General features: G+C 46.4%; 2 protein-coding genes across 2 annotated transcripts; both read left to right on the top strand.

Moving 5' to 3' along the window:
• Nucleotides 1–397: 397 nt before the first annotated feature.
• Nucleotides 398–1,381, top strand: LOC128349540 (olfactory receptor 52M1-like). The gene has a single exon (XM_053305980.1). It carries the CDS (start codon nucleotides 398–400, stop codon nucleotides 1,379–1,381), a length of 984 nt encoding a protein of 327 aa, XP_053161955.1.
• Nucleotides 1,382–8,811: 7,430 nt separating this feature from the next.
• On the top strand, nucleotides 8,812–9,774 carry LOC128350763 (olfactory receptor 52M1-like). Its single transcript, XM_053309428.1, has one exon. The coding sequence runs from the start codon at nucleotides 8,812–8,814 to the stop codon at nucleotides 9,772–9,774; it is 963 nt and encodes a 320-aa protein (XP_053165403.1).
• The last annotated feature ends 1,096 nt before the right edge of the window (nucleotides 9,775–10,870 follow it).

Here is a 10,870-nt window from a genome sequence, read left to right as displayed (position 1 = left end):
GCAGTGTACAGAATTAAACCATAAAATATAAAATATAAAACATTTAAAATTCATAAAAAGATAAAAATCACAATAGATAACAGAACATTAAAATTTTAAAATTAGATTTCAGTTAAAAGCCTGGGAAAACACGTAAGTCTTCAGGGTCCTCCTGAAAACAAACAGAGAAGGAAATGCTCTGTTAAAATCTCCCCCCACCTATAAGCACACTTAATGGCCTTAGACAAGACCTTGTTGTTTCAACTCCTCCTCTTAGCAATATGCAGATAATAATACTGGTCTCCTCCATATGGCTATTGTAAGGTATTAATATTGTATTAGTGGGCTAAAGGATTTCCTCCTCCTCTTCCTTTCCAGCCACATGGGGTGATGGTCTCTCTTGCAGTGTGTTGAGAAGATGCCAGTGCACTACAATGCCTGCTTCAGCCCGTCCACCTTCTCCCTCACAGGCATCCCTCAGCTGGAAGCGGCCCACGTGTGGATCTCCATCCCCTTCTGCTCCATGTACCTCATTGCTGTGCTGGGGAACTGCACCATCCTGTTCATTGTTAAGACTGAGCCAAGCCTCCATGAGCCCATGTACTTCTTCCTCTCGATGCTGGCTGTTGTTGACTTAGTCCTCTCCTCCACCATGCCTAAGCTGTTCAGCATCTTCTGGTTCGACAACAAAGAAATTGTCTTCCACGCCTGTCTCTTCCAGATGTTCATCATCCACTCTTTTACCACCATTGAATCTGGGTTTTTTGTTGCCATGGCATTTGACCGTTACGTGGCCATATGTGCCCCCCTGAGACACAAGACTATCTTAACCCATTCAGTAGTTGCCAGAATTGGGCTGGCCGCTACTCTGCGGGGCGTTCTCTACATCTCCCCACTGCCCCTGCTTGTCCATCGATACAGGTACTTCCTCACCAACGTCATTGCACATTCCTATTGTGAGCACATGGCTGTGGTGATGCTCTCCTGTGAGGACATCTCCATCAGTGACATCTATGGCATGGCGATTGGCTTCCTCGTCCTTATCCTTGACTCCCTGTGCATTGGCTTGTCCTACATCTTTATCTTCCGGGCGGTGATGAGCTTGGCCACCCTGGAGGCCTGGCTTAAGACCTTCAGCACTTGCACTTCACACATCTGTGCCATCCTGGCCTTCTACATCCCCATAGCAGTTTCCTCTCTGACTCACCGGTTTGGCCACAATGTGGCTCCCCCTGCTCATATCCTCTTGGCCAACTTCTACCTCCTCATTCCTCCTGTCTTGAATCCCATAGTCTATGCGGTTAGGACCAAGGAGATCCAAAAGAAGCTGGCAAAGATGCTGAGTTGGGCCAGAGGAGAAGCTAGAAGCCTCATGTATGCCTTGTGGCTACGCTTTCTGTAGATTTTTGCCTCCTTTAATGCTTCAATGTGAATACAAGAACCTCTGCAGAGTTCTGAAAAAAATGTTCACTCAAGAAAGACATTTACCACATGCAGATAGTAAGGGTTGAAGCCGTTGCAATGCATGCCATAAGTAAAGCACCTACCCATTCCAGTGTTCCCTGAGCTCCCTGCCACTTTTAAATATTTTTAAATTGTCCATTGGCCCATTTGCATGTAGTATCTGTGGGCTGCTAATAAGGATGTGGTGAGTTCTTGTACTGAGTAGGGGGTTGGACTAGAAGACCCCCAGGGTACCCTTCCAGCTCTAAAATTCTAAGATTCTATGGCTTGCATAGAGCACTCGCCTGCCTGCCTACTTGCCTTCCAAATACCCTGCTTTTGTTTCTCAGCCTCCTTCCTCTTGGTTCATTGTAGCTGACAACAGCGAGGAGTTGATTTTTTCTGGTTTCAACGTGTGGCAATTTTTCTAAACGTATCCAACATTTGTACATTGTGTCAGGACGAGACATGCTCTTTCATGGGGCAATCATTCTATTTTCCTTATTTGGCAGCAATAAAGGAATTTGGTATATGCAGATATGTAACTGAAAACAAAAATTAATGTGTCTGGTTATCTAGCAGGATAGGTATCGGTGCTTATACTGAGGAGAACTTAGGAAATTATTATTATTGGCCTACATGAAGGGGGAAATTATTCAAAGTAGTCCCATTGGAATTGAAAGGACAAGTTAGGCAAGGCCTCACTTCTTTCAATTTCAATGGGATGACATTAAGTAATTTTCTTCATCAAGTAGGCCATTATTATTAAAAATATTACATACTGCTTTTTACTGCCAAAATTCTAAAAGTGGTTTACATAGCTAAAGGAATGGGGAAATTCTGCCCTGTCTCAGTCTACAAAGAAACAGCACAAAGACTGCAGCAACAGCTGCTGGAGAAAGAGTTGAAAGAACTGAGTCAGACAGAGGTGATGAGAGGTGATGTTCTAAACTGTCTGGAAAATGAAAAAATAACAATTCGCCAGGGCCAGGTGGCTGAGCTCTCTGAGCTGTCAGTGACTGACCAGGAGAGAGAGCTCGGGGTTGTTGGGCTCATTGAGAGTGTCAACTCAATGTGCGGCAGCTGTGAAAAGGGCCAAGTCCATGCTAGGGATCATTAGGAAAGGAAAATAAACTGCTAGCATTATCATGCCCTTATACAAAACTATGGTGCAGCCACATTTGAAAAACTGTGTACAGTTCTGGTCACCATATCTTAAGGAGGACATTGTAGAACTGGAAAAAGTACAGAAGAGGGCAACCAAGATTATCAGGGGCCTAGAGCAGCTTCCTTATGAGGCTAGGCTACAACACCTGGGGCTATTTAGTTTAGAAGAAAGACGACTGTGGGGAGACATGACAGAGGTCTATAAAATCATGCATGGGGTGGAGAAAGTGGATAGAGAGAAATTCTTCTTCCTCTTGCATAACACTAGAACCCAGGGCCATCCCATGAAACCGATTGCCAAGAAATTTAGGACCAACAAAATAATTTACTTTTTCATAATTAACACATAGTTCACCTATGGAATTCTCTGCTGCAAGATGTTGTGACTGCCACCAGCCTGGATGGCTTTAAAAGGGGCTTAGAAAAATCCATGGAGCACAGGTCTATTAATGGCTACTAGTCATGTGGCTGTGGGCCACCTCCAGTCTCAGAGGCCTCTGAACCCCAGTGGAGGGGAGCAACAGCAGGAGAGAGGGCATGCACATACCTCTGGTGGGCCACTGTGTGAAACAGGAGGCTGAACCAGATGGGCCTCCTTGAGCCTGATCAAGCTGGATTTTTCTCATGTTCCTTATGAGAGATGCTTTGCTGGGCTGAAGAGGGTCAGCTGTTCTCCCTCTGCTAAATATAAGAGCCACTTTAAAGGGTGCTTCTTGGCCCCAGTTAGCAAATACTTTCCTTGCAATGCTTACATCTTAATAAATATTTGCTAAAAGAAACATCATATTAATTTCTCCATTTTAGAATCGTAGCAGTCCATACAGACAGGGCAGAAGCAATTTGGGGGAGTGGGCGAATGGCTAACCCATGGGCCTGGGGTTAATGTCTCAGCAGGGGAGGGGAGGGGAGGGAGGGAGGGAGGGAGAGAAAGGTAGCTGGGCCGGGGGTGTTTTCTAGCCTCCTGTCCACCCATATGGACCGCGACTGATTCAGAATTACAGCATCCTATTCAAATTTAAAGTCACTGGTTGACATCCAGTTGCATTTACTGAATAGTACTACCCAAGGAGTGGTCTAAAGGATGACTAAACTTCAATGGGAGAGGATGTCAGCCACTGTGATCTGATATATATTCAATCTCAATTGCAGGATTAGATCAAGAGGTCATTCACACGACTGGGTGGAGGTGGTGCGTTCACATACTGGCCAGATTTACCTCAAAATCCCTGTGAGTTATCGGGGAGCAGTTCACACACAATTTGAGGTTTTCACTGTGTGTTAGAGTGTAGCCCGGTTTATATCCGGGGTTTAAAAAAAATCCACTTTTTACATCGGTTTTTTGGGACAACTTCGAGTTTGCAGTAAAGTCCCCTAGTAAACTCATGGAAAAAGTCCCTGGAGGCTTTACAAACAGGGCTTCTACCTCGAATCTCCTTCAGAAGAGGGTGTGTCCATTCACACACCAGCCAAGCTTGCCCCAAAGTCCCTTCGAGATCCTTGGACCCACTCCACACACAAACCGGGCTTTGTGATGCGAATTCTAGCTTATCTCAATGTATTTCCAGATTTTTAAAATGCTGGGTTTAAGTGAGAGTTTCTGAAAACGCCGAGCAAATAGGGAGAGGCACTGATGTAGAATCATTAGCCCGATAAGAGGGATGTTCTCTTTAGAAATGCAGAAATCGCTCTTTAGGAAGCTCTCTCTCCCCACCCCACTTTGGCTAGAAGGAAAACACAGACGCATGCCATGTGAACTTGTTTCAAAACGAAACCCGAGAGCTGAGGGGAGGGGCTGCTTTCCTCAATGCCGCGAGTGTCGTTCAAAGTGGCTTCGTTCAACATTTACCCCGAAGCATGAAGCCATGTGTGAATAATTCCCTGCAGAGAGAGATTTCCTTCTTCTTCCTTCCTGCACTTCCTATATGTAGCAACCAGCTAGGCATGTCGGCTTATCTATCTCCCTGATGGATTTCCTAAACAAACTACTTTATTTAGAACTTTTGATGTATAGTAAATTAGAAATGCATAGAATTGCACAGCCTGAATTAGTTTGAAATAATGGTTCTCTGCAAGAGATGTTTCTTTGCTTGTCAGTGCAAAGCACTGTCACAACTATGTTTCTCTGGTAATGTTCCATCCCCCATAGGTGGGATGGAACATCCGACTATGGAATGTAGTGAAGCTGATATGTAGAAGGGGCTGATATGACTAGGAAGATGTTGGCAGTCTGCCTGCGTACGTGTTTAGAGTTTGTTTTCTGGCCTTGGTTAGGCACCTTGGCATCAATATGCTGTTTTCTTGTGAGGATGACTTTTGCATTTGTCTTATATAAAGGTATGGATGTTTGAATATTCCTTTGTCTTGCTTTGAGCAAAAGCCAAAGTAACACCTCTGTTCTTAAGGCAGAATAAAACGCTTTGATCTTAAAGTCCTCTCATTTGGCTGATTATTGACTCCATCTGCCCCGGAATGAACCTCCTTATTGGGGACAAGGTTACCCTGATACATCACTGTAACTCCATGTCTCCAGACAATAGTAATTAGCAGTGTACACTTCTGCTTTAGCTGGGGCAGATCAAGAAATCTCCCCTCCTTTTTTTTTTTGGACTCTCTTGCACTCTACTTTTCATTAGTTTTCTACATATCAATGTTTGTTTTCTAAGTATTTCTTATTTCTTTCCCAAACTATTATAAAACTTCTTCTAGTGTAATGATTAAGAAAGTCCCTAAAAAAAAGAAAGAAAGAAAGAAAGAAAGAAAGAAAGAAAGAAAGAAAGAAAGAAAGAAATGTCCCCTCCTGCGCTCTCTCACAACTCAGAGCATGTTTTCCATCCTCTGAGTTAAAGAACCAGGCCCTGAAAGATAGCAGAAGCCAAGAGGCCAGAAACAGCTATAAACAATCAGGACTATAAATATCTGCAATTTCCTTTTGAGAGTAATCTAAACAAAAAAAAAAATCTTTAAAAAGACTTCCTAGTAGCGATATTTTTAGACCTTGTTGGTGCTTTGAGGTTTGGAAGTCCGAGAGACAATTAATTGCCCCAAATCCTGCTTGGATTGCAAGATCCCTCCAGGTGTCACAAACCTGCAGCATAAATACTTCACCCAGTGGCGGGAGCCCACATTTCCTTTGAGGGGGCAATTGCTGGCTCCTGGGTTTGGCCAGATGAATGTCCAGCAATTCCGGCTGAGGCGGGATTATTGGCTGCTTGGCTGAGTCCTCCACGGAGTGAGGCACTGGACAGACGGGGGGGGGCCTTCCTTATCTTGTAAGGATCCGGGATGATCTCTCTGAGCAGGAGGTGCAGGTGCTGCTGCTGGGTTTCACACCACCCCTAGCATGCCGTGGGCGGCCACTGCACGAAGGTGGCCTGGTGACACTCCGCCATGTGTACTTTCCTGGCTGCAGAGTCCCCGGGCATTTTCTCACAGCTCAGAACGTGGTGGATATTGCTCCATCGTCAGGCAGTGCCGCAGGAAGCAGTGGCCACATTTCCCAGCTAGAGGTCAGATACTGATGGCAGCCTGGCTACTAGGAGGAACAGATTACTGAATGCACCCTGGAAAGGTCAGGGAGGGGGAAAGTGGGATGGAAGGGCCTGAGGGAGCCCAGGCCTCCCACCGCGGCCTTGGCCTTCGATTGCTGGCAGAGAAGAAAGCGCGCTTTGCGACACAGTCATCTGTGGCTCAAGACTTTGGTTCTGATTAGGAAGGCCTCCCCCATGTCTGAATGGGACCCTGGCCCATATAAAGAGAGAGCAAACTCTTGAGTCCAGCAGGTGAAACCTCTCTTCTGAAGGGAGAGAAAACCCACCACCTTTCTTGATGGCCTGCAAAGAAACTTACCAATCGCATCGGGTAGTGTGGGATTTGACCTCCTGTCGGCTTCTTGGCGGCCACTACTATTTTCACTTCTTGGAATTGTGCTCTGTGTTCAGCTTAAAGTCTAGCTATGGTGCCACGGAGTATGGTGGGGTTGGGCAAGCTGCCAGGAATGGCTGGGAGTCACCAGAGAGAAGAGCCAAGGAGGAGAGCTTGGTCAGGTGGCCTTCCTAGACCCCAGCAGCATCGGCCCTGGGCCCTGAGAGTTCACGAGCTCCCAGGGAACCCAGCCAGGCTAGCACCCTGGACAGCTGCCCTATGAGGAGGCGTGAATAACTTGCCTTTCATCACCTGACGTCCCCGTTCTTTTTGTTTCTCCACCCAGCCTTCTCATAGCTCTCTGCTTCCAGCACTCCAGCACTGCAGAGCAAGGGGGCTTCATCCTGTCCGTGCAATCAGCATCCAGAAGTCCATCTAGCTTGGTAACTGATGTACCGATCTTTCCAGGACTGACACAAGGCTACAGGTAACACAGCCCGGAGGAATCGTGATGGCCGGAGACTCCATTTCAGACACTCTGCTCCCTGCGCTGTTTTATGTTCTGTTCAGTTGATGTGGGGAGGGGGTGTCACAGTAGGTTTGGGAGACACAGACATGCAGCTGTGGGTTAGGATTGCATCCTGCAAGGGTAATAGCATTTCCCTGAACTGAACCGTGAAGGTTAGCTTGAAACATGACAGGAAATCATTTCTTCTGATAGTGAATTCAGGTGGTTCAGTCTGGAAAGAAAACTTAGAAATAAGGTAATGGTTTCCACTTACTTGGGGATGCTCTAGGTATGCATATCTTTAGAAATTAAAAGCAAATGAAATGTTTTAACTTCCTCCCCACTCGAGGCCTTCAGATTCCAAGCTTTCAAGCCCTTATGGCACAGAGAGAGCTGAAAATGCTGAAGGCATCCTTGGAAGGAAAAAATTGAGGGTGGGGGCCCTGCTGAAGCCTCTAACAGCTTATAGTATCCTGGAGTAGAAGGATTGGTGGGGTGTGTGTGTCTGTGTGTGTGTGTGTGACATAGGAACATAGGAAGGTGCCATATACTGAGTCAGACCATTGGTCCATCTAGCTCAGTATTGTCTACCCAGACTGGCAGCGGCTTCTTCAAGTTTGCAGGCAGGAGTCTCTCTCCGCCCTATCTTGGAGATGCTGCCAGGGAGGGAACTTGGAACCTAGATGCTCTTCCCAGAGCGGCTCCATCCCCTGAGGGGAAGATCTTCCAGTGCTCACACTTCTAGTCTCCCATTCATATGCAACCAGGGCAGACCCTGCTTAGCTAAGGGGACAAGTCCTGCTTGCGACCACCAGACCAGCTCTCCTCTCTCAGAGGGGGATTCATGCCATGTTGTTAACAAGCTCCCGTCCCTTCACTGCGTTGTTTCATGTTCCTGAAACATCCCTGAAACACAGGGATGTTTCAGGTAGAGGGGAAGAAAAAGGGGCAGTTTCCCTCACTCCTGAACCCCCCTTCCCATATAACCATAACATGGTCAGGTTTGCAGCTGGAAGTGCAGCAGGGAAAGGTCTCAAGGATGTGGGAAGGCAAAAAGTCCGGCTTCCTGCTCTCCTTCAGCAAGGCCTGAACCTCTGAGGCTCCTACTCCATGCTGGCCAGAGTCCTGGACAGAAACACTCCGCTTAGGGGTGGGGACACACAGCAACGTTTCCTCACAGGTCCTCCATGCTCATTGGGATGCTGGAAGAAGCATTTTCTCTTAATCCCTCATGTTGTAACCATGTTTAGTTATTTTCGCTGTCTTCCAAAGGCACGCCCCAGCTTCATTCTGAGGGAAAACAAGTGTTATTTTCAGTATAACATCAATTGTGGCCCGTTTGCCACAAATGACCAACTCTGACGGCCCTGTTACAAGACCCTTCAGTACCGCAGTGTCTTCTTCCCAAACTACCCCTACAGGGCAGCTGATGGCCATGCTCCAGTGATGGACTCTCCATTGACTAAACAGCATCTTCTTGTATCTTCTTTGCCTTTTCAGGAGCAAGAGGTAGTTGAATATATTGGCTAAGCACAAGAGCTGGGAGCTGTGGAGTCCCAATAACCACACTCACCTTGTGCATAAGCCCACTTAGTGAACTTAGATGAGCAGTATTTTATTTATTTAACCTATTTCTATACCACCCCAAACTTGCATCTCTGTTTAGATACTTACATATCTATTACGTCTGCCTTCCCACTCCCACAAAATACCCCACAAACTGGGCACCTACATTGTGTGCTTGTTATTAAGTACTATTATTTTAAATGTAAATGGACTAAAGGATTTCCTCCTCCCCTTCATTCCTTTCCAGCCACATGGGGTGATGGTCTCTCTTGCAGTGTGTTGAGAAGATGCCAGTGCACTACAATGCCTGCTTCAGCCCATCCACCTTCTCGCTCACAGGCATCCCTCAGCTGGAAGCGGCCCACGTGTGGATCTCCATCCCCTTCTGCTCCATGTACCTCATTGCTGTGGTGGGGAACTGCACCATCCTGTTCATCGTCAAGACTGAGCCAAGCCTCCATGAGCCCATGTACTTCTTCCTCTCGATGCTGGCTGTCGTTGACTTAGTCCTCTCCTCCTCCACCATGCCCAAGCTTCTTGACATTTTTTGGTTCGACAACAAAGAAATTGGCTTCCATGCCTGTCTCTTCCAGATGTTCATCATCCACTCTTTTGCCACCATTGAATCTGGGATTTTTGTTGCCATGGCATTTGACCGTTACGTGGCCATATGTGCTCCCCTGAGACACAAGACTATCTTAACCCATTCAGTTGTTGCCAGAATTGGGCTGGCCGCTACTCTGCGGGGCGTTCTCTACATCTCCCCACTGCCCCTGCTTGTCCATCGATACAGGTACTTCCTCACCAACGTCATTGCACATTCCTATTGTGAGCACATGGCTGTGGTGATGCTCTCCTGTGAGGACATCTCCATCAGTGACATCTATGGCGTGACCATTGGCTTCCTTGTCCTCATCCTTGACTCCCTGTGCATTGGCTTGTCCTACATCTTTATCTTCCGGGCGGTGATGAGCTTGGCCACCCTGGAGGCCCGGCTTAAGACCTTCAGCACTTGCACTTCACACATCTGTGCCATCCTGGCCTTCTACATCCCCATTGTTGTGTCCTCATTGATACACCGGTTTGGGCACAGTGTGGCTCCCCCAGCTCACATCTTCTTGGCCAACTTCTACCTCCTCATTCCTCCTGTCTTGAATCCCATAGTCTATGCAGTCAGAACGAAAGAGATCCAAAGGAAGCTGGCAAAGATGGTGACTTGGCACAAGGGGGAAGCCATAGGCCTTGGGTAAGCTACTCTCCCAGTTAGAGTCATTCTTCATGTAGTGGTTCAGATGTGAACACAAGAGCCTCCATCACAGGCCTGCTGGAATCACTTGCTCAAGAGAAAGAGAGATCCACATCTAAACAACTTATGGCTAATGTTCAAAGGCAGTCAATAGTTGAAACCAGAACCAGTTTTCTATATGTGTCTTCAACTGAGCTGAGGAATAAAGAATGCAATTTTCGGCATCAGTCCATTGTCTTGTTAGATCCTGGAAATACTGACTTTAAGCACAGGGCTGTCAAGAAAGAGAATGAAGAAATAGAAATGGCCCACACTCCTTTGGACTCCACTAGCACCCACTTAATGAAAATGTAAGACCATTCAGCACCTCACAGGAAAGGTTCAGTTAACAAAGAAACTTTGGACTGTAGCCATAATTTGCAGTGAACAACCACTTTTCTAATTAAGTACTTTATTTATACAGAACATTGTCAGGGAGACTCTGATTTATAAATAAATCATACTTTATTATTATTTAATATCATTATTATTTATTATTATTGAATAAATACACAATAAAAAGTATTTTATGGCTATTAGAAATTGTTTTAGGTTGCTTGCTTCGGCTAATGTTCTACGGGATCAACTTTCTGCATGAAAGGAGGACACGGACTCTGGGTTCCGAAGGACACCATCTCGTCGAGAAACTGCCCGGCCTCATGACATGGAAGGCCCAGGTTCATATCCTGCTTGCTTCAGCTATGAAGCTCACGGTAGAACTATGCCTGTCCCCTCCCTTCCCTGCCTACTCACCTCACAGGATCAGGCTGAGGATAAAATTAGATTGTAGTCTGCCTTGAACTCCTACGACAGGGTGAGAAGCAGATATGAGTAAACAGACACTGCTAAATCATTAACTTATTGTGTACTTTTGTGTCTGCTGACAGCATGAAGTATGTTAGCTGTTTCATTTTATATATTATTCCTGAGAATATTCCACGATCAGTTCATTTATCAGGAATGGAAAGAGTGACGATGAGGAACTGAAGCTGGAAGAGGAGAACGAGACGGAGGAGGAGGAGGAGGCCGCCTGAGCGAGGAACGTGTGTGTGGAGCGGAGG

Source organism: Hemicordylus capensis, chromosome 3 (genome assembly GCF_027244095.1).
Source record: "Hemicordylus capensis ecotype Gifberg chromosome 3, rHemCap1.1.pri, whole genome shotgun sequence".
In the NCBI taxonomy this organism is placed as follows: domain Eukaryota; kingdom Metazoa; phylum Chordata; class Lepidosauria; order Squamata; family Cordylidae; genus Hemicordylus; species Hemicordylus capensis.
This window is presented reverse-complemented; position numbering and strand designations above follow the sequence as displayed.

What these genes read in the sequence shown, in the direction of transcription:
- LOC128349540 (XM_053305980.1), top strand. Translation starts at nt 398, where the DNA reads ATGCCAGTGCACTACAATGCCTGCTTCAGCCCGTCCACCTTCTCCCTC.
- LOC128350763 (XM_053309428.1), top strand. Translation starts at nt 8,812, where the DNA reads ATGCCAGTGCACTACAATGCCTGCTTCAGCCCATCCACCTTCTCGCTC.